This window comes from Halichoerus grypus, chromosome 5 (assembly GCF_964656455.1).
Source record: "Halichoerus grypus chromosome 5, mHalGry1.hap1.1, whole genome shotgun sequence".
Lineage (NCBI taxonomy): Eukaryota > Metazoa > Chordata > Mammalia > Carnivora > Phocidae > Halichoerus > Halichoerus grypus.
In genome coordinates, this window is record NC_135716.1 from 183495266 (window position 1) to 183517088 (window position 21823).

The 21823-nt window shown below is 53.7% G+C and overlaps 2 protein-coding genes across 10 annotated transcripts in view; one reads left to right on the forward strand and one right to left on the reverse strand.

The window, feature by feature from the left end:
* Positions 1 to 1363, reverse strand: part of KCNAB2 (potassium voltage-gated channel subfamily A regulatory beta subunit 2) — an 86283-nt gene extending 84920 nt beyond the window's left edge. For all 4 annotated transcript variants that reach the window (XM_036064518.2, XM_036064513.2, XM_036064515.2 and 1 more), the window contains exon 1: positions 1205 to 1363. The gene's annotated coding sequence lies outside the window, so the exon portion shown is untranslated. The remainder of the gene's footprint in view (positions 1 to 1204) is intronic.
* Positions 746 to 21823, forward strand: part of NPHP4 (nephrocystin 4) — a 114511-nt gene continuing 93433 nt past the window's right edge. For 3 of the 6 annotated variants that reach the window (XM_078073856.1, XM_078073860.1, XM_078073859.1), the window contains exons 1-3: positions 1550 to 1748; positions 8707 to 8879; positions 15110 to 15262. In XM_078073856.1, coding sequence (XP_077929982.1) covers positions 8745 to 8879; positions 15110 to 15262 — 288 coding nt within the window. In that variant the 5' untranslated portion in view covers positions 1550 to 1748; positions 8707 to 8744. Of the gene's footprint in view, positions 827 to 1549; positions 1749 to 8270; positions 8544 to 8706; positions 8880 to 15109; positions 15263 to 21823 lie in introns of those variants that run through there. The other 3 variants (XM_078073858.1, XM_078073861.1, XM_078073857.1) reach the window with 3 other exon arrangements.

A 21823-nucleotide genomic window follows, 5' to 3' on the forward strand; every position in this document is an offset into this window, starting at 1 on the left:
GTGTGGATGTATTAATTTCCATAAATGCTAATACCCCATTTCCCCAAGAGCTATTACTTATGTCATCTCTCCTTGGATGCGGTTCAACACAGGACAAATGAAAGGGAGAGAAGACAGCTCCCACTGGCCGGTCCCCTGCTCCCCATCCCTGTTCTCTACCAGGCAACGCAGGTCTGTTTCCTAAGGTGGCCACGGTAACCAACTGCCAGGTCAAGACCCCCAGCCTTCAGCCCCACAGCCGAGTCCTGTCATGCCAGGGAGCAAAGAAAGTTACCAACCCCAAAAATGCTGAATCACAAAGTGAGGTTGAGCAGGAAAGTGGGGGTGGGGTGGGGAGGGTGATGGTGGCCAGGAAGGAAGGCAGGAAAGGCTGCTAAGGGGCTTCCCACCTGGAGCCCCCCAGGATGCTCTAGGCAAAACGCAGTCCCCTCCGGGATCCCCCAGGACAAACGGCAGGAGGAGCGGAGCCAGGGTGCGCCTGGGTGGGAGGGTGGCAAGGTGGGCAGGTACATGGGCTGCTGCCGCCGCAGCTGCTGGGTCCCTGCGTCCTGTGGGAGCAGCAGCAGGTAGGGAGGCAGGGAGAGAAGAGAAGCTGAAGACGGGGAAGGGGCACAGGGACGGGGCTGGGTGGGGTTGGGTGTGTAGGTAGCCAGAGGAACTGGTGCAGGAAGGGAGTGCCAAGGTCCTGGGGATCTGCAAGGTGGAGGGAGAGCGTCCACAGGAGGAGACAGGGGCTGGGAGCAGAATCGATGGGAGGATGGGGACGGGGATCAGGAGCTAGAGGCAGGATGAGTCTTTGGGAGCAACAAGGAGGCGAGATGGGGAGGTCCGTGACCAGGCGCGCTCGGATGGGGCTGCGCAGAGGCCGGGAGAGGGGATGGGAAGGGGGGATGGGGGCAGGGGGAGGCGAGGCTGCGGGAAGGGGAGGTGGCAGAGATGGGGATGAATGCACCGGGACGAGGGGAGGGATGAAGTTTGGGGCAGGGGTCGGGGATGGGAGCTGAAAGGTCGGGCGGGATGGGGGAAGGGAGATGATGGAGAAGGAGGTGAACCGGCTGGAGAGGAGGTGAGGACGGAGGCGGGCGCGGGGACGCGCTGTGGAAGAGGAGATGGAGAATCAGCGCGGGCCTCGCGGGTGCCCGCCGCCGCTCTCTCGGCGCACGGCGGTGGACAGCGCGGCCCGCCGGGGTCCCCCAGCACTTACCTGGGGGGCTCCAGCTCCGAATCCTGTGCCCCGCTCCGGATCTTCCTTCCCGCCCTGCCCCGGCGACTTTAGCGCCCCCGAATCCCGCTCGCTCGGCCAGGTTCCGCCTGCAGCATCTTCACCTCGTGGGACGCCCGGGGCCACGCCTCTAGTAGCTTCTCATTGGTTGTCCTTCACGCCAGTCATATTCCAATTGGCTGAGGGGTCGCCGGTCATGCAAATCAGGACGGGCCCGCCGCCGCGCCGATTGGCCGGCGCTACCGAAGCGGAGCCTCGGGGCTTGGGCTCCGATTGGTCCCGAGGCCCTGCCAACGACGCTGACGCGGGGCGGGTTCCCGGCCCGGACGCGCGGCGCGCCGCCTGCCGAGGCTCCTCCTGCTGTGGCGGTGGACCTGGCGACCCTCGGCCGGTCCTCAGCCCGCTAGGCCTGGGGCTCCGGCGGTTACCGGAAGGCCGGCGGGGCTCTGGGTCCGTCGTGGGGGCACGTCCTCGACAGCGTGAGCCTCGGCGGCCGGTGCGCGGCCGCGGCCGGCCCGTCTCCTAGGTAACGGTGCCCGCGGCGGGCGGAACCATGCCGGCTGGCGCCGCGGGGGAGGTTGGACGCGGCCTGGAGCGCAGGGGGCGGCCGAGGCGGCCGGGGGCTCCCCGGGCCCGGGGTGGGGGTGCTCCGTGCGGCTTTCCGCGGGGACCCGGTGCCCGCGTCATTCGCATCCCGCCCCGGTCTTGACACCCGGTGCGGCCCGGGATTTCCGTGGGCGTCGGGGGTCCTTGGGGCTCAGCCTGCGCCTTCTGCCCTTGACCCTGCGCCCCTCTGCTGCCGCTCGGCTTCAGAAGAGCGCGGTGCGGACGGCCTGGGCTTTGCTGAGACCCTGACATTGGCCCTCCGCACTCGGCGTCCCGCAGCCCTTCCTCGGCCAGACCCCAGTGGGGGACCCCTGCAGGGTGCCTGTGCCCCGGCTGCGTCCTCATCTCCGGCCGGGTGCCTGTTCCCTGCTGGCGCTTCCCAGAGCCGCCGCCCAGTGAAGATTGTGAGACTCTGGCTCTTGCAGGAGGCTCTGTACGCCCTGCCGGTCCTGCCTGCCTCTGACCGCCCCTGCATCCACTCCCGCCTTCCCCTCCGCTGTCCATCTCGCTGGCTTCCTGACGGGCTTAGAGCTGGCCACCTGGGCCCTTCCCGCAGCTTGAATGCTTGCTCTCCTAAGCGTTCATTCCGACTCAGAGGCCCCACCTGTGCGCGTCTCCAGGGCCTGTCTCCGTACAGGACTGCTGCGTTCTCAAACCCGCTCCTGTCTTAAGTGTTGCTATGTCCTATGATCGTGGATAGCGGTCTCCGCTTCCAACCCAGTCTCCGTCCCAGCTCACTGCACGCTCCACACCTTTCCTTTTCATAGATCACACCATGGCTTCCTTGTGTGCTAACTTAAATCCTGTCTTTCTGCCTCACACCAGATACATTCCATGAGGGCAGGGAGCTTGTCTGCTATATTCAGGACGGTTTCTCCAGTACCTGGCACCTGGTACGGATGCAAAGAGGATTGCTTGAGTGAGGGAATTCTAGGCAGCGCTTGATTAGATCTCCACTTACTCCCAAAAAAGCTTCCCAAAGCTTTTCCCAGATCTTGTTCACTGCTTGGAAGGAAGCTTCCCCCTGCTTGCACAGCTTCTCGGCTCCTGCCCCCCTCTTTCTCTAGGGAACCACCGTTGGCGAGATTTCATCCTGGCTTACCTCTTCAGTGCTGGAGTTCCCTGTTCTCTGCCCCCCGCCCGAGGAGACTGAATTCGGCTTGTCTCCTATGTGCTGCTCACACTCACTCTCTTGTCTTTCCCCCACTGGAAAGACTGGTATTTGGCAATCTCCATCATTGTGAGCACTGGAACACAAGAGGTGTGCAGAGCAGAGCCCTCTGGGAGACTTCATAGTCCCCTCATCCTGTAGATGAGACACAGATGCATGGAGGGCAAGAGACTCCCCTGAAGTCTGAGGACAGCGGAGGTTAGCCGGGGCTCCTCAGCCTGTGTCTTACCATAGGCTCCGGGGCCTCTCCTGGCTTTGTAACGGCTTTGGGGCCGGTCATGACCAGCTGTGTGACTTTGGCCTGGCCGTTTAACCCGAGTCTCACTGTCCTTGTCTGTGATACTTACCTACACAGTTGTTGGAATAATACACATGAAAAGGTGACTGCCCGGCTCACAGTAGGCACTCGGTGAAACCTGGTGCATTTTCTTGTGTTGTTTCTCCCCTGGAGAGCCCTTTTTGTGGGCTCAAAGCATGGAGCCCTCCCTGTTTTCTCTTTATTGTTCATCTAGCCCCAAAGGTCCTGTCTTCCCTCCATAGCATTCTTAAGTCCTCCACAGTGTAATTTAATTATTTACTTAATCGTTAAAAAGATTTTCGCTGAGGACCCAGCCCTGCCCTCACTGAGCTCAGTCTTGCAGGACAAGAGAAACATGGAGACTGAGGAAGCATGGTGACTTTCTGTGACAGGATCCCTTGTGGGGGAGCAACCGGTGGGGGATGGGGGTGCTCACCCTGAGGAAGGGGCATTTGATCTGACTCCTAGAGGATGAGTGGGAATTTTCCGGGGGGGGGGGGGTCATGTGTGTGCTGAGGGGAACCGAGAGGGCATGGTGTCCGGGAGGAATTGTAGCCGGGGCAGAGTGGGGGCAGAGTGGCTGTAGAGAGGAAGGAGGGTCGGGTGGCAGTCAGGTGGGGGTTGGGAGGAAGGGAAGGGAAGGGCAGAGCTCTGTGCCCATCTGTGGGAACCCCCAGGAGCCTGTGTCTCAGGTGCCCTCTCCCTCCGTCGCCCACTCAGACTGTTGCTGCCTGCCTCTGCGTGCCCGGCTCACTGTGTCTCGGTTGGGTGGCTGTCCCTTTCAGAAGGGATGCCTTTCCTCCCAGTGCCTCCTACTGGTACAGACTGGGGTAGTCCCATGCATGTGTTTCCTCTGCCCGGTGGACTAGAACGGAAGTGTTCTTCGGCATCTGCCGGCCAAGTGTGGTAGCCAGGGGGAGGGGAAGGAGGTGCTGGGTCAGGAATCTGGGGCAAGTGAGCAAAGCCCCTGCAAAGAAAGCACCGTCCTCGCGCTGGGAAAACACTGCGGGCAGCATGCAGGGGCCCCTTCCAAGGGTGACACTGCCGCCGTGCTCCTGAGGCACAAAGGACTTCCTACACAGGAAGTTTCAGTCCTTTTTTTTTTTTTTTAAAGATTTTATTTATTTGAGAGAGTGTGTGAGCGAGAGAGCACAAGCAGGGGGAGCAGCAGAGGGAGAGGGAGAAGCAGGCTCCCCACTGAGCAGGGAGCCTGATGTGGGGCTCGACCTCAGGACCTGGAGATCATGACCTGAGTGGAAGGCAGATGCTTAACTGACTGAGCCACCCAGGTGCCCCAGGAAGTTTCAGTCCTTAATGGCCTCACTTTGTATGAATTAATGTCCCCATTTTATAATGAAGGTCAACAGGAAAACAACATTTCTCTTAAAAAAATGCTTGGGAGTCAACTTTATTGAAACTTCAATTTGATTTTATGAAAATTTATTGAGTTCTGATGGTGAGACAGGTACCAAGGACACAGGAACATAGATCCCCTTATGCAAGTGGTTGGCCAGTGGGCAGGTCCGTACAGGGCAGGTGGCAAGTGCTGTGACCACGGGAAGCTCAGGGGCCAGGCGGGTCCAGCAGCTGGCCCCCCCCCCGCCCGAGCCTCCAAGATGCTCTGCTGGGCAGGCGGCCCTCCTGCTGGCTGTCAGGCCTCTGCTGCTTACAAGTGGTAGACAGCTGTGTGAGTGTCCTGTGGCTTTTGTAACAATACCACAACCTGGGTGGCTCAAGACAACACAGATTTATCCTCTTTCAGTTCTGGAGGTCGGAAGTCCAAAATCAGTATCACTGGGCTAAAGTCAAGGTGTGGGAGGGCTGTATTCCTCCTGGAGGCTCCAGGGGAGGATCTGTTTCCTTGCCTTTTCTAGCCGGTCCTTGGCTTGTGGCCCCTCCCTCCTTCACTTCTCTGCCTGCTTTGTGGTCACCTGACCTTTTCTCTGACCTTCCTGCCTCCCTCTTCTAAGGACCCTTGTGACTGCCTCAGGCCCATCTATGTAATTCAGGGTACTTTCCCCCACCTTCACTTAATCATGCTCCCAGAGTCCCTTTGCTATGTGAGGTCACACATTCACAGGTTCTGGGGATTAGGACAGAGACATTTGGGGGCCATTATTTAGCCACCATGGAAAGCCTCCAAGGGCTTTTCTTGGCTCCTGCACCTCAGCTCCAATGGGAGTAGGGGCTGCCTTCCATCAGGCTGTCTCCACCTAGAGGTCTGGGTTCTGTTGGCAGGACTCCCCACCAATCTCCACCAGTCTCCCTGGCGCTGGCTTTGACCTCAGGCTCTCCCTGGAGTGGCAGGGTAGCCCATGGGGCTTCAGACTGGCCTGGGCAGCAGCTGCCCTCCGAGCAGAGACGGCCTCTCCAGGAGGAACTGTGGCTGGAGTCCTGGGGAAGATGATTGGCACAGTGTGGGTCACATGTTCGTCTTTGAGCCCATCACTAAAGTGCCCGGCCCCAAATTGTGGGCAGCACGTGGGATTGTGGGGGGGGGGGTCATTGCTTAAAACAAGGGATATTGCGCAGAGAAAAGTGACTCAGAACAAAAAACGCAACGTGTGTGTGCCTCAGTGCTCATGCGGGGACAGTCCAGATCTGGATGCTGCAGCGAAGGCCTGCTTGTGGGGGCTTTGGGGTGGGGGGCACTCCAGTGGGGGCAGGGCTTTGTGCCTAGGCCTGCTGGGTGTGGGGGAGCTTTCCAGGCCAATCCTGCCCACGCTCTAGGGGCTCCCTCCGCTCCCCACGCCTGCAAGGGTGGAGGGTGGCCTGGCTACGCAAAGCCCTCATCTTTTGGGTCCTGGTAGAATAGGCTTTCTCAGACTTTGTGGCCTCGTACCCCTTTACACTTTAAACAATTGTTGAGGACTCCAAAGACCTTTTGTTTAATTATATCTACTAGTGTTTACTGTATTGGAAATGAAATCTGAGAAATGTTAATGTTATTGCTTATGTAGAGATAACAATAGACCTGTTACATGTTAGCATAAAATGTATTTTTTTATGAAAACCAGTTGTTTTCTAGAACAAAAAAATTACCAGGAAGAGGGGTGGTTTTGCATTTTTGTAAGTTTTTGTAGCGTCTGGCATAGTAGACAGCTGGGTCTCATATAGGCTTCTGGTTTTTTTTTTTTTATGATTTATTTATTTAGAGAGATCGCTAGCATGGGGGGAGGGGCAGAGGGAGAGAGAGAGAGAGAGAACCTCAAGCAGACTACCCACTGAGTGTGGAGCCTGACTTGGGGCTCTATTCCATGACCCTAAGATCATGACCTGAGCCAAAACCAAGAGTCGAAGGCTTAACCGACTGAGCTACCCAGGCACCCCTAGGCTTCTGTTTCTAGCCTGTTGAGAAAGTTGTTTTAGTTGAAGTATTTGAAAGAAACTTGGCCTCACCCAGAGAAGGGAGGAGTGTCCTAGGTAATTGTGGACGTTCTCCTCTGGTACTTCACCCAAACTCCACAGTGGTGGTTTCCTGAAGGTTTGTGCAATGTGGAGTTGGGTACCCTGCCTGTGAACTTTGCACGCTCTAGCACATTAAAGTCCTCCGGTCGGTCCTGCGCTTGGGGTGGATCTTTCACTCACACAGGCTTTTATATCGTGGTGCATTGCTCACCTGGAAAATACTGCTTCTAAGGTATGCTGATCTTCCAAATAGTGCACATTTAATCCTACGATTTCAAAAGATGACTTCTGTCGCCGTCCCCATCCATCTCGTCAGGACGGTCTTTAAGGAGGAAGCTGTCAGATTCACAGTGGAAGATACAGATTCTCCCAATTCTAATTTTTGCCTGCAAGCCCAACTCATTACCAGTTTTCCTTGAAGTGACAGACTCATTTAGTTCACATTTGGGAGACTGCAAAGTGCCCGAGTTTGAATAAGCACTGTCTCTCTCTCAGTGGCTCTTTTAGTGAAGATGGTATTGCCGGATGACAGGAGCAGTGGGTCCGTGCTGTGTATTTCCCTTCTCATCACAGAGTGTTAAAAGTGCCTGTACTCAAGGGTCAGGATGTAATAAAATTCTTAGTTTTCACAGCGTCACCGAGGACATTCCTAAGTGAAGCTGCCCTGCCTTTTGCTGTGAGTGAAGAACGCACTGCGGCCCGAGGGTTTGGTGCGCCTGCCTTGGGGCTCACGGAGGCCCGGGCCGCTGCGCCCACACTTGCCTTTGCTTTACCAGCGCAAATGTCCACACAGTGAAAAAGGCAAACTGCATCTGACTGTTATGGAACTAGCTTTGACCTTGTGGAGCCCTTGACCACCCCAGGGAACCGCAGGGTCTGGGGACCCCATTTAAAGAACCACCGTCTTGGGCACCTGGGTGGCTCAGTTGGTTAAACAACTGCCTTCGGCTCAGGTCATGATCTTGGAGTCCCGGGATCAAGTCCCGCATCGGGCTCCCTGCTTAGCGAGGAGCCTGCTTCTCCCTCTGACCCTCCCCTCTCCCATGTACTCTCTCTCATTCTCGCTCTCTCAAATAAATAAATAAATCTTTAAAAAAAAAAAAAAAAAAAAAATAAAGAACCACCGTCTTGGGAGACGAAATCCACTGCCCTATCTTGCGTGTCATTTTAGTGTACAGAATTCAGCCTCTTATCAAAGCCAAGAGCTTAAGATTCTGTGTCACCTGAAAAGCGGCTAGAGAATAGAGAAGGTTCAGATCTCTGTCTGGCTAGAAGGCGGATCACATCCTTAGTGAGCCAGGTCACCCAGAAGCCCATAACACTCTATCCCAGACCGGCTTTGGCAACAAGAGACTGTTCATGTAGCTGAGCCGTCCTGGGTGGCTTTAGGGTTTCCTTGAGCCAGGGCTCTAACCGTGACACCGAGACCCATTGGCCCTTGCTTTTGCTTTTGCTCTGCTTGCTTTCCCTGTGTGTCTCAAGGAAGCTGCTCCCACGGCGGCTCCTGACAACTTCATGCTGATGACCTTTCTGCTCCGAGGGCTGCAGAAAAGAGTATTTCCTTCTCTCAGCAGAGCCAGCAGAAGCTGTGAGATGTATATCTCCTTGGTTCTGATTGGGTCATGCTTCCTAGTCCCTTCTAAGACAGCCCTGGTCCCCGAGGCCTGGCACTGTTGTGTGGTGCTCGGCCTGCACAACTGTACAGAGCAGCCTTGCACGTGCGGGTCTCTGTGCCAGTTACGGAGGCCAGCGCAGTCGTGCTGGTGTTGGCTCCTGAGAGCAGGGGCAGAGGGCATCTGGAGCAAGAGGGGCACGTTTGCCAGGGGAAGGCGGTGCAGGTACCAGTCTGTTGCACTGGGGTTTGGAGGGAGGAATTGCGAAGTGTGGTTTTTGGGGATGGTGGTTCCTCTGGGATGCAAGGGGAGGCAGGAAACTTCCAGAATCCCTCTGAGCACTATGGCCCTTATAACTCCTTTATTTATTTGAACACAAATTGTGCAGGTAATCCTAGAGGCCCAGGTGACCCTCAGACTGGCAGAATGAATGACTGGCTCAGGATTTTGGACCAGAACGTGCTGGTCCCTCCCCACCCACAGAGAGCACGCCAGCCTTTAAAGGAATCGACAGCGTTTCAGTGTGTCCTGAAGTGTCTCGATGGGCCACTCATTAAGCAGGTAAAGAAATTTGCTATTTATTGTCCTATGCATGTTGCTACTGCTCTCAGCTGAGGGGATATTGATTTTCACTTATTTATTTAAGTCTTACCACTGTGCCCATTACCTTGGGCCTTGGCAGTGTTTGGAGGCAAAGTGGCTCATCAGCAAAGAGAATACACGATTCAGCGACTCGGTCAGCACTTCTGACACTGGGTAAAGGTTTCTTTCTGCCCACAAGAGAGCCATTTTAAAACCCAGGTAATCTGATTTCTTGTGTTATTTCTGAGCCAGGTTGTTTGCAGGAGGTGGGCCCGTGCACGACCCAACACAGCCTGCTTGCAGCCTGGCGGTTAGAACTGCAGGGGCAGAGCTCTGGGTGTCGTGGCAGAAGCCATGTGCCTGGGTGTACCACAGCTTTCTGCACACTCAGGCCCTTGCCCTGTGGCTCTGCACCCGTCTGTGTCCTCCAGGGGCAGGGAAACTGCTGGAGAAGCTGGTGCTTCTGCGCTGCCCACCGAGCACCCACGTAATCGGATGGTTCTAGTGAGACCCAGGGGGATGCATGAGAAGGATCCAGACCTGCCATTGGGAACATGTGACTTTTTGTAGGGTTTGGCTTGGCAAGGCTATGTCCTCTGCAGATGGTAGCGCGGTTCTCCGTGTGTTCACAGTTGTGGGGTCCTGGAGCTGTAAGAGCTCACTTCTGGGAAGCCACTCACGCCCTAAGCGTTCACTTCCAAGCCCTCTGCTTCAGTGCCTGCCGTGCGTTGGTGCTGTTAGCCCCGTGGTGGCTGCCGGTCTTCCAGCTCTTACTGCCCAGCGCTTTCCCCTTCAGTCTGCTGCCTCCTCGCAGCAGCCCTTGGAAGCGGGGGCCTCGTGACTGCGTCTCACAGAAGAGGGGACAGTCTGGGAGAAGGGGCGCGGGGTGCCCTGCTCTAGGCGGCCACTGGGCTCCAGCCCGGGCAGACAGCGCTGGCAGCCTCTGCCTTATAGGAGCTCACAGCTTAGCGGACAGCACTGTCCTCTCTCCTAGGAATTTTAGGAAGGAAATTTTGTTTATTGTTCCATTTTATTCCATTTGTTTATTTGTATTTATTTTTTTTTTAAAGATTTTATTTATTTATTTGAGAGAGAAAGAATGAGACAGAGAGAGAGCATGAGAGGGGGGAGGGTCAGAGGGAGAAGCAGACCCCCACTGAGCAGGGAGTCTGATGCGGGACTCGATCCAGGGACTCCAGGATCATGACCTGAGCCGAAGGCAGTCGCTTAACCAACTGAGCCACCCAGGCGCCCATGTATTTATTTGTTTTTGAAAAGGTAATTATCATTGTTCAAAATTCACTAGGGTACGTGAGGAAAGTATCATTCCACGGAGTCCCTAAGGCACCAGCGTCCCACGCTAGACACAACCAGTGTGACCTGTTGTTTTGTATAACTTTCCAGAAACTCTAAGCAAATACAGATGAATATACCTGTATTATTTTGCTTAAAAAAAACATTCATAGCAGTATGTCTTATAGATTGTTCATGTCATTACGTGAAGAATTTCATTCTCTCTTAAGACAACATAGTATTTCTCTGTTTGGATGAACCTACATTTATTTATCAGACCCTGGTTGATGAACACAGATTTTTTTCCAGTCATTTGCTATTACAGACACAGCTACAGCGATTCACTTCATTTACACATATGTACATGTATGTCTGTAGAATAATTCCTACAGGTGGAATTCCCTGACTTGGAGTTATGTGTTAGACCCAGTTAGAGGTTGTTTATAAAACCCACTTTAGACAGAAAGACATGAACTGTAGTATGAAAGTAAGAGGATGGAGAAAAGATAGGCCCTGTAAACCCAGTAATAATCCTCTGTGTTGTGCTGACGTCAGACAGAGTCGATTTCACGGTGAGGAGTATTACTAGAGATAAAGGGGCGTTTTGTAATGATGATGGCAATCCAGAAGATAGGCCAGTCCTAAATGTGCATGTACCTCTGTTGAGGTCTGCAAGACCACCCCCAGGTTCAGTGATTCATTGGGGAGACTCACATGACTCAGCATATAATCAGTCTCACAGGAAAGATTTACTACAGTGAAAGGACACAGAGTGAGATCAGCTGTGGGAAAGGCATATGGGGGGAAAGTGTGGGGGAATAGGCACACGCTTCAGGGGTCTTCTGCTAGTGGAGCCCCACAGGACACATTCAGTTCCCCCAGCAACGAGTCGTGACAATACGTGTGAAATGTTCCCAGCCAAGGAAGCTTGTTAGACACCCAGTGGCCATGTGGTTTTGAGGACTGGGCAGGTGGCTGTCCTCTGCCTAGCATGTTCCCACACTCTATACTCCCAGCAACAAAGCAGGTGTTCAGCATAAACCAGTTTGTATAGTTTAGGCACAGGGTGCCGTTGTCAGTAGGGTGACGGGAACCCTCCTGAAAGCTAAGCCCAGCCTCCAGTCAAGGGCCAGCCTCGTATACTGGCCTTTCAGAGCATAACAGTTGGGCCAGCTGTGATCGCTCTTCCGTGCACAGTACCCAGTAACAGCTTCCAAACACTTGAGGCAAAATTGTGTAGAACTAAAGGGAGCTCCGTTCAGATTCACCATCACATTGGAGACTTTTAACCCTCCTCTCTCAATGATTGGTAGAACACATAAACCAAAAAACCCATAAGGATTTGGAAGATCTAAACACCATCCACCACCTTGACCTGATTGTCATCTCTAAAACACTATAACCAACAAATAGAATACAAGTTCTTCTCAAGTGCATGTGGAACATTCACAAAGACAGACTGTATGCTGGGCCATGAAAATAAGTTTCAATGGATTTAAAAGGATTGAAATTTATAAAGAGTGTATATATATATGTTCATTGACTCGTATGGTGTTAAATTAGAAATCAACAAGAAGATACTTAGAAAATCCTCAAATAGCAGGAAATTAAACAACACACTACCAACTAACCCATGGGCCAAAGAAGAATTCAAAGAGAAATTAGGAAATAATTTGAACTGAGTAATGGAAGAACATACCAAATTTACGGGATGCCAGTAATTTAGTCCTTAGAGCAAAACTTACAGCAAGAGGAGAAGAAAGGTATAAAATCAATGACCTCTGTGTCCTCTGTAAGAATCTGCATGAGAAGAACAAGTTAAACCCAAAGAGAATAGAGGAAGGAAATGGTAGATTTCTGCTCATTTAGCAGAAATCAGTTAAGAAGGGGCAAATAATAGAGAAGATCAGCAAAGCTAGAATTTGGTTCTTTGAAAAGATTAATAAGATTGATAAACTCCTACAAGACTGATCATGTGAAAAGAGTGAGAAAACACCGATTGCCGATATTAGGAAGAAAAGAAGGAGCATTACTATATATCCTACAGTTGTTAAGAAGATAGTTGAGGGATATCATGAATAACTTGTGTGCCAACAAATTTGATAACTTAGTTGAAATGGACAAATTTCTTGAAAAGCACAACTTACCCAAAGTGACACTAATAGAAATGGAAAATAGAAAAAGTCTTGTGTTCATTAAAGGAATGGAACTCATAATTTAACAGCTTCCTACAAAGAAACTCCAGAGTTAGGTGACTTCATTGTTGGGTTTTATAAAGTATCAAAGGGAGAAATAATATGAATTTTAGATAAACTCTTTCAGAAAACAGAGGAGGAGAGAATGCTTCCCAGCTGTTTTTTTTTTTTTTTTTTTTTTTTTGAGGCTGCCATAACCGATAACTAGATCAGGCAAGGACATCACAAGAAAATTACATACTGACATCCCTCGTGAATATTAACACAAAAATCCTTAAAATATTAGGACATCAGATCTAGTGATAGACAAAGGATCAGGTGGGGTTTAACACAGGAATCCAAACTTTTACAGGTTTTACAGCTGACTCTTGAACAACATGGAGGTTAGTGGCACTGACCCCCCTCACGGTCAAAAATCCACATGTAACTTTTGACTTCCCCAAAACTTAACAAATAATAGCCTACTGTTGACCAGAAGCCTTCTCGAGAATGTAAACAGTTGATTTGCACGTATTTTGTATGCTATACGTATTGTACACTGTGTTCTTACAATAGAGTCAGCTAGAGGAAAGAAAATTCTATTAAAATCGTGAGGAAGAGAAAACACATCTACAGTCTTGTACTGTGTTCGTCAAAACCAAACCAAACCACATAGAAGTGGACCTTTGCAGTTCAAACTGTGGTGTTCAAGGGTTAGCTGTACATACAAGAATCAGTGAATAGATAGCATTTAAAAGAAGACCAAGTAGGAAGAAAAAAAAAAAGACCAAATGGGGGGAAAAAAAAAAAGACCAAGTAGGAAATGTGAAAAAGTGTAGTCTTAGAAAGTTTGTATGATGTTAGTTATTTTGAGAATTGACAGCTTTAGATGATTGCAAGCTTCCCTGTGAAAGGAATTGGCTAAAAATATTACATGATTTGAACGCAGGACACTTTCTTAATAATTTTTGTATATCTTTTTGGCCATCCCATTTACCTATTTCATCGAGTTTAATTTTTACCATGAACATTGATTACACTTCTTTGCTTTGAGACGGCTATTCCAATTCAGTTTGATGTTTCCTGGGCACCACTGTATGGTTGGAGCTGTGTGGGGGGCACGGATGACTGTCCCATATTCTGTCTTCACGCAGCGGCAGAGACCTTTTAGAAACTTACCTGAATAGAAATGGGTACAAAGTAGCATCAAGGTGGAGGAGTGGTTAGGGTCTGGAGCTCTGGGAAGAAGTCTAGGTCAGTAAGAAAGGTTTGGGACTTAGCAGGTCCTGGCTGGTGCTTGCCTCTCTGAGAGCATAGTGGGAAGCAGGAGCAGGACGAGGAGCGGGGAGGAGGAATAGGGATGAGGAGGAGGATAAAGAGGCTGATGGAGGCACCCTGGGCAGGACCAGCCGCAAGGGGAGGCCTAGGACCAGGCCCCTGGGGGGTGAGTGCCCCGAGTACCTCCATGGGTGAAGTCTAGCTCCAGGCCCTAAGGATGGAGCAGGGAAGAGAATATTCTGGGCTCTTGTCCTCCCAGAGCTCACACTCGTCTGGGGCTGGCAGGGAACTGGATGACGCTGGGGAAATAGAAAGCAGGGTCAGAGGACAGGCATGGTCAGGGAAGGCAGGGGAGTGAGCCACAGGCGGGGGAGGTTCCTGAGAAGAGGCAGACTGGAGGGGTGTGGGTGGAGAGGCAGCCCGTGTGCGAGGCCCCGTGAGTCGAGGGGCTCCCATAACTGTGATTGAAACTGGGTGTGGAGGCCTCCAGACCCGTCGGCTGTCTTCCCTGCCTCTCTACCCGACACCACCTCGCTCCCAGCAGCCCCGGACAGAAAACATGCCATCATCCTTTGCTAGGGACGTGGGACTCCCAGCACAGGGCAAGGCCTGGGCACCCCGAAGTGGCCGGCCACCCCATCCGTCCTGCTTTGGTCCCTCACTTCCCACACCCAGCCCATCAGCCGCACCACCCCGCCACCTCCGTGGGCTAGCTGGAGGGGGTGTAACGGACAGAACAGTGTGAGCTGTGTGAAGTGCCCAAGCCAGGGACTTGTGAGAGGCCCCTGCTGAGTTACATGGCACATGGGCCCTTCCTCTTCCCCTCAGAGTTGCTGCAGTTACACAGGCAGGTGTGGGATTTTGTTTGTATTTAGGGCCGGCGAGGGCAACATGGAGAAGACAGTTTGTTACCGGGCCCAAGAGGTGGGGGTATGCCAGGCCACATAGGGCCCCGTGGGGTGGCACCGGGGTCTCTTGGGAGGTGGAACATGGGAGACCATGGCCAAGAGCTGTCACTGTGGTTTTCGTGGGAAGGAACGTGTAAGGCAGGCTGACCAGGTTTAGGATTGGCCGGTGTAAATAATCTCGGTGGCCTCTGAGAGAGCCACATAGAGGGGCAGGTAGGAGTCTGGACTCTGGATTGGTTGGTTTGCACATCATAGATGTTCTGGGAGGCAGGTCATTTCGTCTGTCTAGGAATTAGCTGGCCCCAGGAGGGGCAGTCTTATGCCCGTGTTTGTGCCTTGGGACTTCACTGCTCTCATTGGCCCGGAGAGGGCCAAGCACTCTGATGCATAATCCTACCAAGACCAGTGGCCATGGGAGAGAGGCAGTTCCCCCAAGGGATCTTGACACCTCAAGATGGATGCTAAGTGAGCCAGGTCTCCCAGGCTGGTCGGTCCGCACAGGGGGATGGCTCCTGATGTCGAGCAGCCTTTAGGACCGGGACCCTCTGTCTCCTAGGGCGTGCTGGAAGTACTTTCGGAGGTGGGCTGCCATCTGCGCGTGTCTCTCTTTGATGTCACCTACCGACACTTTTTCGGGAGGACGTGGAAGACCGCGGTGAGGCCGGTGGAGCAGCTCTCCAGGCAGCCGTCAAGGATCGTCTTCGATGAGGTGGGCCATGGCGGTGGGGGGGGGGGCTGCTCTGTGGCCCAGAGCAGAGGTGCAGGGGATATGACCTGCGGTCACGACCCGTGTGTCTCAGACCCGGGGAACGCCACAGAGCAGCAGAGGGGCCATTGCAAAGCTTGTCTAGCACTGGGGCATTTTGTCTCCAGAGAAAACCTGCGTGGAAGCCCAACGTCCCGGACAGACGAGAGCACGTGGCTCTCGAAACCGTAGGGCAGGAGCACTTGGGGGTCTTCTCGCCTTCAAGGAACCTTGAGGTTCTTGGAACGAAGTTAGGAAATTATTGATCTCATCTGGCTCCCCCGTTGCCCCTCACCTTCCTTGTCCCCCTTCTTTCATTTTGGCTTCTTTTTTTGTCTTAAAGATGAACAGTTGAAACTTAGAAGGACGGTGACTTGTCCAGGTAGCAGGTGGCGGAGCCTGGACTCGAACCCTGGCCTCCGCTTCCACCCTGGGTGGTTGCATTGGTATTGCTTCCTCACGCGGTTTGGCTCACTTGGTTGTGTCTGGCCGCAGGCAGGTGGGCGTTTCCTGTCTTGGTTCAGCTGCACCAAATACAAGCTCCGTTCAGCCCTGCAGCTGGGTGCCAGGGGGTGGTGGTGGGCCGCCTGGGCGTGGTACTTGCGGCGCAGGACGGGGTGGGGGGGAACACGCCAAGGCAGGTGACAGAGTCATTGCAAGTTGTGGCAAGCTTTGGAAGGAGACCAGTGTGCTCTGTCCCCAGGGGAGCAGGGGGACCTGCCACGGGAAGGTGAAGAAGGAGGGTCTCCCCTCGCAGCAAACACTGAAGCCGAACCTGGGAAGAGCTGCGAGCGGAGGCGCTGTGCGAGCCGAGCAGGGCTTGCACGCGCACAGGCTGGGCTTCCGAGCGCGGCGGGTCTGCGTGATTGACGGTCACAGGTCTGGAGAGGGCCGAGGCCCCGCTGACTTGGTCTTTCTCGTGTGTAGAGCAGGGCTGGAGGGACAGGTAGTGCTGTGAATAATGGAGGTGGCGGTGACCACAGCCGTTCTTGGAGGTGTCACTGCATGAGCCAGAGCCCAGCGTGGCCCTTTTCTGCTGGGGACTGTCCCGGCCCAGTCATGACACGGCCGGGGGCATGGAGCCCGTGCTGCTCTCCGCACTTGGCTGCCACCCGGAGCTACGATTGTGGTCGGGCGTGGAGTGATTCTGCTGGGAGCCCGGCCTTCACAGGGTGGTGGAGGGTGAGCCTGCCCCCAGAGGCCAGGAAGGTCCGATAAAGCCTGGCTAAAACATGCGTCCTGGGGACAGAAGGTGTGTCTTGTGTTAAGGTTGTCACACAGCACATGCCAATGCCACTGGAAGGCCTCTGGCCGGCCACGCCGTGCGTGATCACGTGTGGGCCCCTTGGCGACTCCTGACAGGGCTGCGTCAGCACCGGTGATGAATGGCCTTCACACCTCTGATGCGGCAGGACAAGGCTCGCCAGGAGCGGCGAGGCCCTGGTGTGGCTGGTCACCTGGCCCGGGCTCAGCCTCTGCTGCCCTGGGGGGCGGCCTACGAGGGCTGGGCTTTGGGCTTCTCTTTGTCATGTGTACAGTCAGGCCCCGGGACGCCTGGTATGGGACAGTTCCTATAGTGAGTGCTGAGGTCCCCTGGGGGGGAGTCAGCGTGGGCTGGGCGTCGGCTCACAGCACATTTACGTGATTCTATCGCGCCACCTTCCTCCAGAGTCGGTATTATATGTCCCTCCCTAAAGAGTGATCCGGCAGGTCAGGAGGCCAGGAGTGCCCGGAGCAGCAGACCTGGGGAGGCCAGCTCCGTGGCCTGCGCCCGACCAGCATCTGCTCCAGGACCCTGCACTCTCCGATTGGAAGAGTCTTGAGAGTCGAGGGATGGAGGCGTGCGCTGAAATTGGCACCGGAGTGCTTTGCAGTTTTGGTTTTGGAATGAGTCCCTCTTCTGTGTCCTCCCCTCAGTCCACCTTTCCGTGGCCCGCAGTGAGTGGTGGGATGTCCCACAGGCCGTGCTCTGCCCGGAGTGGCTCGGCTCTGGTGACCCTGCGGAACTGGCCTGCTCCTCCCGGACTTGTCCAGGCGTAACATTCCTCCCCCCGAGGCCTCCGCTCGACGCCGGTCATGGGACTGGGACACTTCAGATGTCAGCTGGTCCTGAGCCCTCCTGGCTCACGGCTCAGGGCCACGTCGCAAGTCGGGGGAGCCGAGCACCACTCCTGCTCAGCCTCGGCTGCCCTCACACTTCGTCTTCTGCTGAGCTGGGCATGGAGATAGGGGATGGCGGGTCAGTGAGGCCCACAGTGTTTAACGTTTCTGGAAGATTCTGCACCCTTCAGCCCTGCAGTTGCCGAAGCGGGGCCTGCAGCAGGGCCAGTGGGCGGAACCGAGGGACGGGCTTGCTCCGGACGCTGCTGGGGTCCGGCTGCTATGCCCAAGGCGGACAGCAGAGGCCAGTGGCGCCCCAGGAATGCGCTCCAGCCGGCCGCGCCCTTCAGCCGCGTCCTCCGGGCCCAGCACTTCCTCTCATTTCCTTGGTGCTCCCAATACAGGGAAATAGGTGTCTTTCCAGCTTAGTTAATGAAAGAGCATCCCGTGTGCGGCATGTGCATATGTCCGTGTGTCCGTGCACACAGGCCGTTGGAACGCAGAGCGTTCCCGTGGCGGCCCTGACACACGGGAGGGACATAAGTACACTGTGCCCTGGTTTGAGGGGACTCTGAAACTCGGTGATCTTTTTCTGATCTTGCTAAGTGCCTGTGTTTTCTGGTTTTACTGCTCAGTGGCGGCGTGGGGGAAATCTGACTGGAGGTGGGCAGGCCGCCCGTAGCAGGGGACCGTCTTTGGAATCATCGTGGCTGTTCAGTCCCAACGTGGATTAGTGACCCAAGCGCAGGTGCTCAGGGTTTTTCCTGAGTCGCCAGTGTCCTGTTTAGCCCCGATTTTATTACTTGGCAAACAATGTCCTGCAAAAAGACCTTGAAAAAAGCAATCTTGCCTTGAACCCGAGCTGCTGTTTCCAAGAATGATGAATTCCTGCCCCCTCGGCCTCCCCCCTCAGGCTCCGCCCTCGGACTTGGGCTTCCCCCCTCAGACTCAGCCTCCCGGGCGCTGCCTGATGGAGCCTCTCAGCTCAGACATCAGAGTGCTGAGCCGCCCTTCCAGACCATCCTCGTGTAGAGGAATTGGCTTTCACTTTTGCTGAGATGGTTAATAATTTGTTCAACCTCAAAAAGTATCTTTTAAAAAATAATCTGGGAAGCCAAAGTACCATGCAGTTTCTACATTTTCTTTCTGAGATGGACATAATTCTTTAAATTCTACCCTTAACTAACCGTGTGCAGGCTTCCCGTGACAGTCTCACTTTCCCTCCTCCTCCTAATTTATGGGAGTGAGTGGGCAGGAGTGCTAGGGCTTGTCCACACACGACCGCCGTGCAGATGGGGCTTGCTCCCACCCCGGGTTTGCTTCAGCCCCGGTGTTGCCAGAGGAGCAGGGAAACCAGCCATCTGAGCTCGAGATATAGCTGTGTTGCTTCTGCTTCCCTTAACCAACACCAGAAGATGCTCTTGAATGTTCTCATTCATCAGAGTAAAGAGAGCCATGTAATTCTCTCTTTAAAAGTGCATGCTGTCAAGGAATATCAGTGTAATCCCAAGGAAACTCTGGAAGCTCTTCTAAGTGACTTGATTAATCCCCTGCTTCTGGAACGTGCGCTGGTCCTCTCCTCCCACAGCCGCACTGCCTCTGACGGGTCGTCTGGGCTGCTCCCCAGTGTACGTGACCACGGCAGGAGCCGGAGGGCAGCGTCCTTCCCTCGGGTGCCGACTGTGGAGAGTCTCCCTCTGCGGAGGGCCCCATCCTCTCTGGCTCTACAGAAAGCACCCCAGGGACTAGGAGCCAGAAGTGGGGGGATGACCGCTCTCCAGGATGCTTCTACTATTGGGCCTTCATTGCATGGAGATTTAACTACCTGCCATGGGGGACAATAGAAAGCTTCAAATTTGTCAACTTGTGGTGTTTGTTTGTAATAGTATATACTGTGGGGTATTTGAGGTTGCTTTTCTGAGTAAGCTAAGGAAGTGTCCTTTAGGCTGGAGTGAGACTGGCTCAGGCCCTGAGTGTGGGAGTCGATGGAGGTGGGCTCTCACTTATTCCTGTGGGGTTTTAGGCCAGTGACCCAAACTCTTGACTCTGATTCATCATCTGGGCGTGAGAGATAACGCCGTGCATGTCATAAGGTTACGTCACTGCTAAATAATATGTCTTCATGAACAGACACCGTGTAAGCAGTGGGCATCCATTCAGCAAGCACATGGTGCCAGGCTCTGTTTAGGAGCTGGACACAGCAGGACGGAGAAGGCAGCATGTCACCCCGTCAGCCGGGGCTGAAGTTTACGTTGTCACTCTGGACAGTGCTTCTCAGCCTCGGCTTGCTGACATTTGGGGCTGGACACGTCTCCTGGTGGGTCTGGATCCTCGTGTGTTGTTTGCTGTGGATAACAGTGGGCTCTGTCCTGGGTGAACAGAAGTTTTTGACTTTGGAACTGGAGACTTTGCATTTCCCAGCAGAGAGTTTCATGTAGCCGAGTTCCCCGTGCTTGGAGCGTTCAGTCTTATGGTGGGAAGTGTACGGGAAGCCATCCGAGCCTCAAGGGGGAGGCTGCAGGAAGTGTTTGTAAATTATCTGCCTTCCTGAAGATATTTTATTAAAGGCTGATTTAAGAAGAGTTATTTGGAAGGCACTGTTGTAATCTCCGCTCTGCTCTTCCCTGGCTGTGCCTCCCAGCCTTCTGCTTGGGACCGAAGGGGGCAGGTTGGGTGGCGGTGCCGTTGGGGACGCATGGCTGCAACCTCTCCAGGGAGGCACGTCACCAGAGGCCCAATTTCAATTCTGTCATGTGGGTGAGAAATGGGGACCTGGCCCCGAGGCAAAATGGTGTCTGTGTTTTTGAAGATGAAGGCATTAAGACAGGAGCATTTCCATGATTTATTAATCTGTTTATCCTGTCAGGGAGGAAACCTGTCAAATGTGGATGAGTGGGATGTGACTGGGGTGAATGCGGGCCCCCCTCTTTGGTCTTGAGAGGCCCTCTCTTGCAGGTAATTTGATGGGCTTGACTCAAACTTTTAATCATGCAATTTCAGTTGATGCATAGGATTTTCCTCTCAAAGCTTGCTGCACGGTGCTAATTAAACGTCCTTAGACTGAAGGGCTTGTTTGCGGTTCTTGCTCAGCTGAGTGCTGGTGGGGTGTGTGGCGGGCACGGCGCCTAGGTACGGGTGAACCGGGCTGGCCCGGCTTTGCCCTCCTGGGGACAGTCCCCTCAAGGCGACCAGGGGATTAAAGCTCGTTAAAAACCGAAAATCAACTGAGTAAATTTGAAGATCTAATTGGCTTTATTCACGACTCATGAATTGGGCAGAATCCCATCTAGCAAATAGAAAGGAGCTCCGGGGAGCTGGACAGAGTGAAGGGCTTTTATAGACAGAGGGGTGGGAAGAAGTTTCTAGCAAAGAGAAACTTTTCAGGCAAGGTGACCTTCCTGGGGGTGGGAGGCGGGAGGGGTCATCCAAGGAGATTGCCTCACTGGCGCTGACCAGGGAATTGCGGATCCGCACACTAAAGGCTGCGTGCCTGGGACAGGTGGAAACGGCAGTTGGGTCAGGCGTCCTTGGTTTGCTGACTGGGGCTTAGCACAGGTGACTCTGGGGCCTGCTGGGTTGTTTTCTAACCAGCCGCAGAGCTGCCTGGGGCTCTCACCCCTGGGAGGCTTTTACTTCCTTCCACATGCTTCTGGTCGGTCCTGAGCAGGGTTTGTGTTTTATGCCTGCCTAATCTAGCCTTTACCTTTGAACTCTGAAATTGAGGGTGGGATCATGTTTTCAGGTTCCTTAGAAATTCTTCGGCACGGTGCTATTCCCACACTGAAGGGTCCGTAAATTATGTTTGGAAAAGAGCACGTGCCCTTCACGGTAACACCCATCAGACCTCGGGTCGTGGTCAGGATGCTGCACTTCCAGCCGCCGACCCTCCTGGTTGAAGATGGGGTCTTTGCAGACAACAATGGGGCTCTGCTCTTGTTGATTTGGTCTCAGAACAGTTGTTTCCGGGGGTAAACGGAAGGGAGAGGGGGCAGCCATAGATCTGAACTCGGGACATGCCGAAGCAGCTGGTCCCACGGCCTCCAGGCAGAGCAATTTCAAGGTGACCTCTAAGTGGGCGATGACTGCGGCTTTGCATCAGGGTTTAAAATATTTGTTTCACTGCCAAAAGGGAAAATGGGCACTGTTCCTAACACGGATGTGCACAGGTATAAATATAAGAGGTGAGACAGGGACAGACCCAACTCCATAGCGGGGCTTTCGGAAACAGTTCTTGAGTCTTGGAAACAGAAACATAATTCTCTTTTGGTCCAACCACCTGTCAGTGGTAAGTGGTCATTATTTCATCATTTTGCAATAAAAGATAATAGAATAACGATTTATATCTCATGGCTGATGTTTTAATGTGTCTCTCTGTTATCCTGGGCTGACAGTCTGTGATTACAGTAAACGTTTTCCTGGTGACAC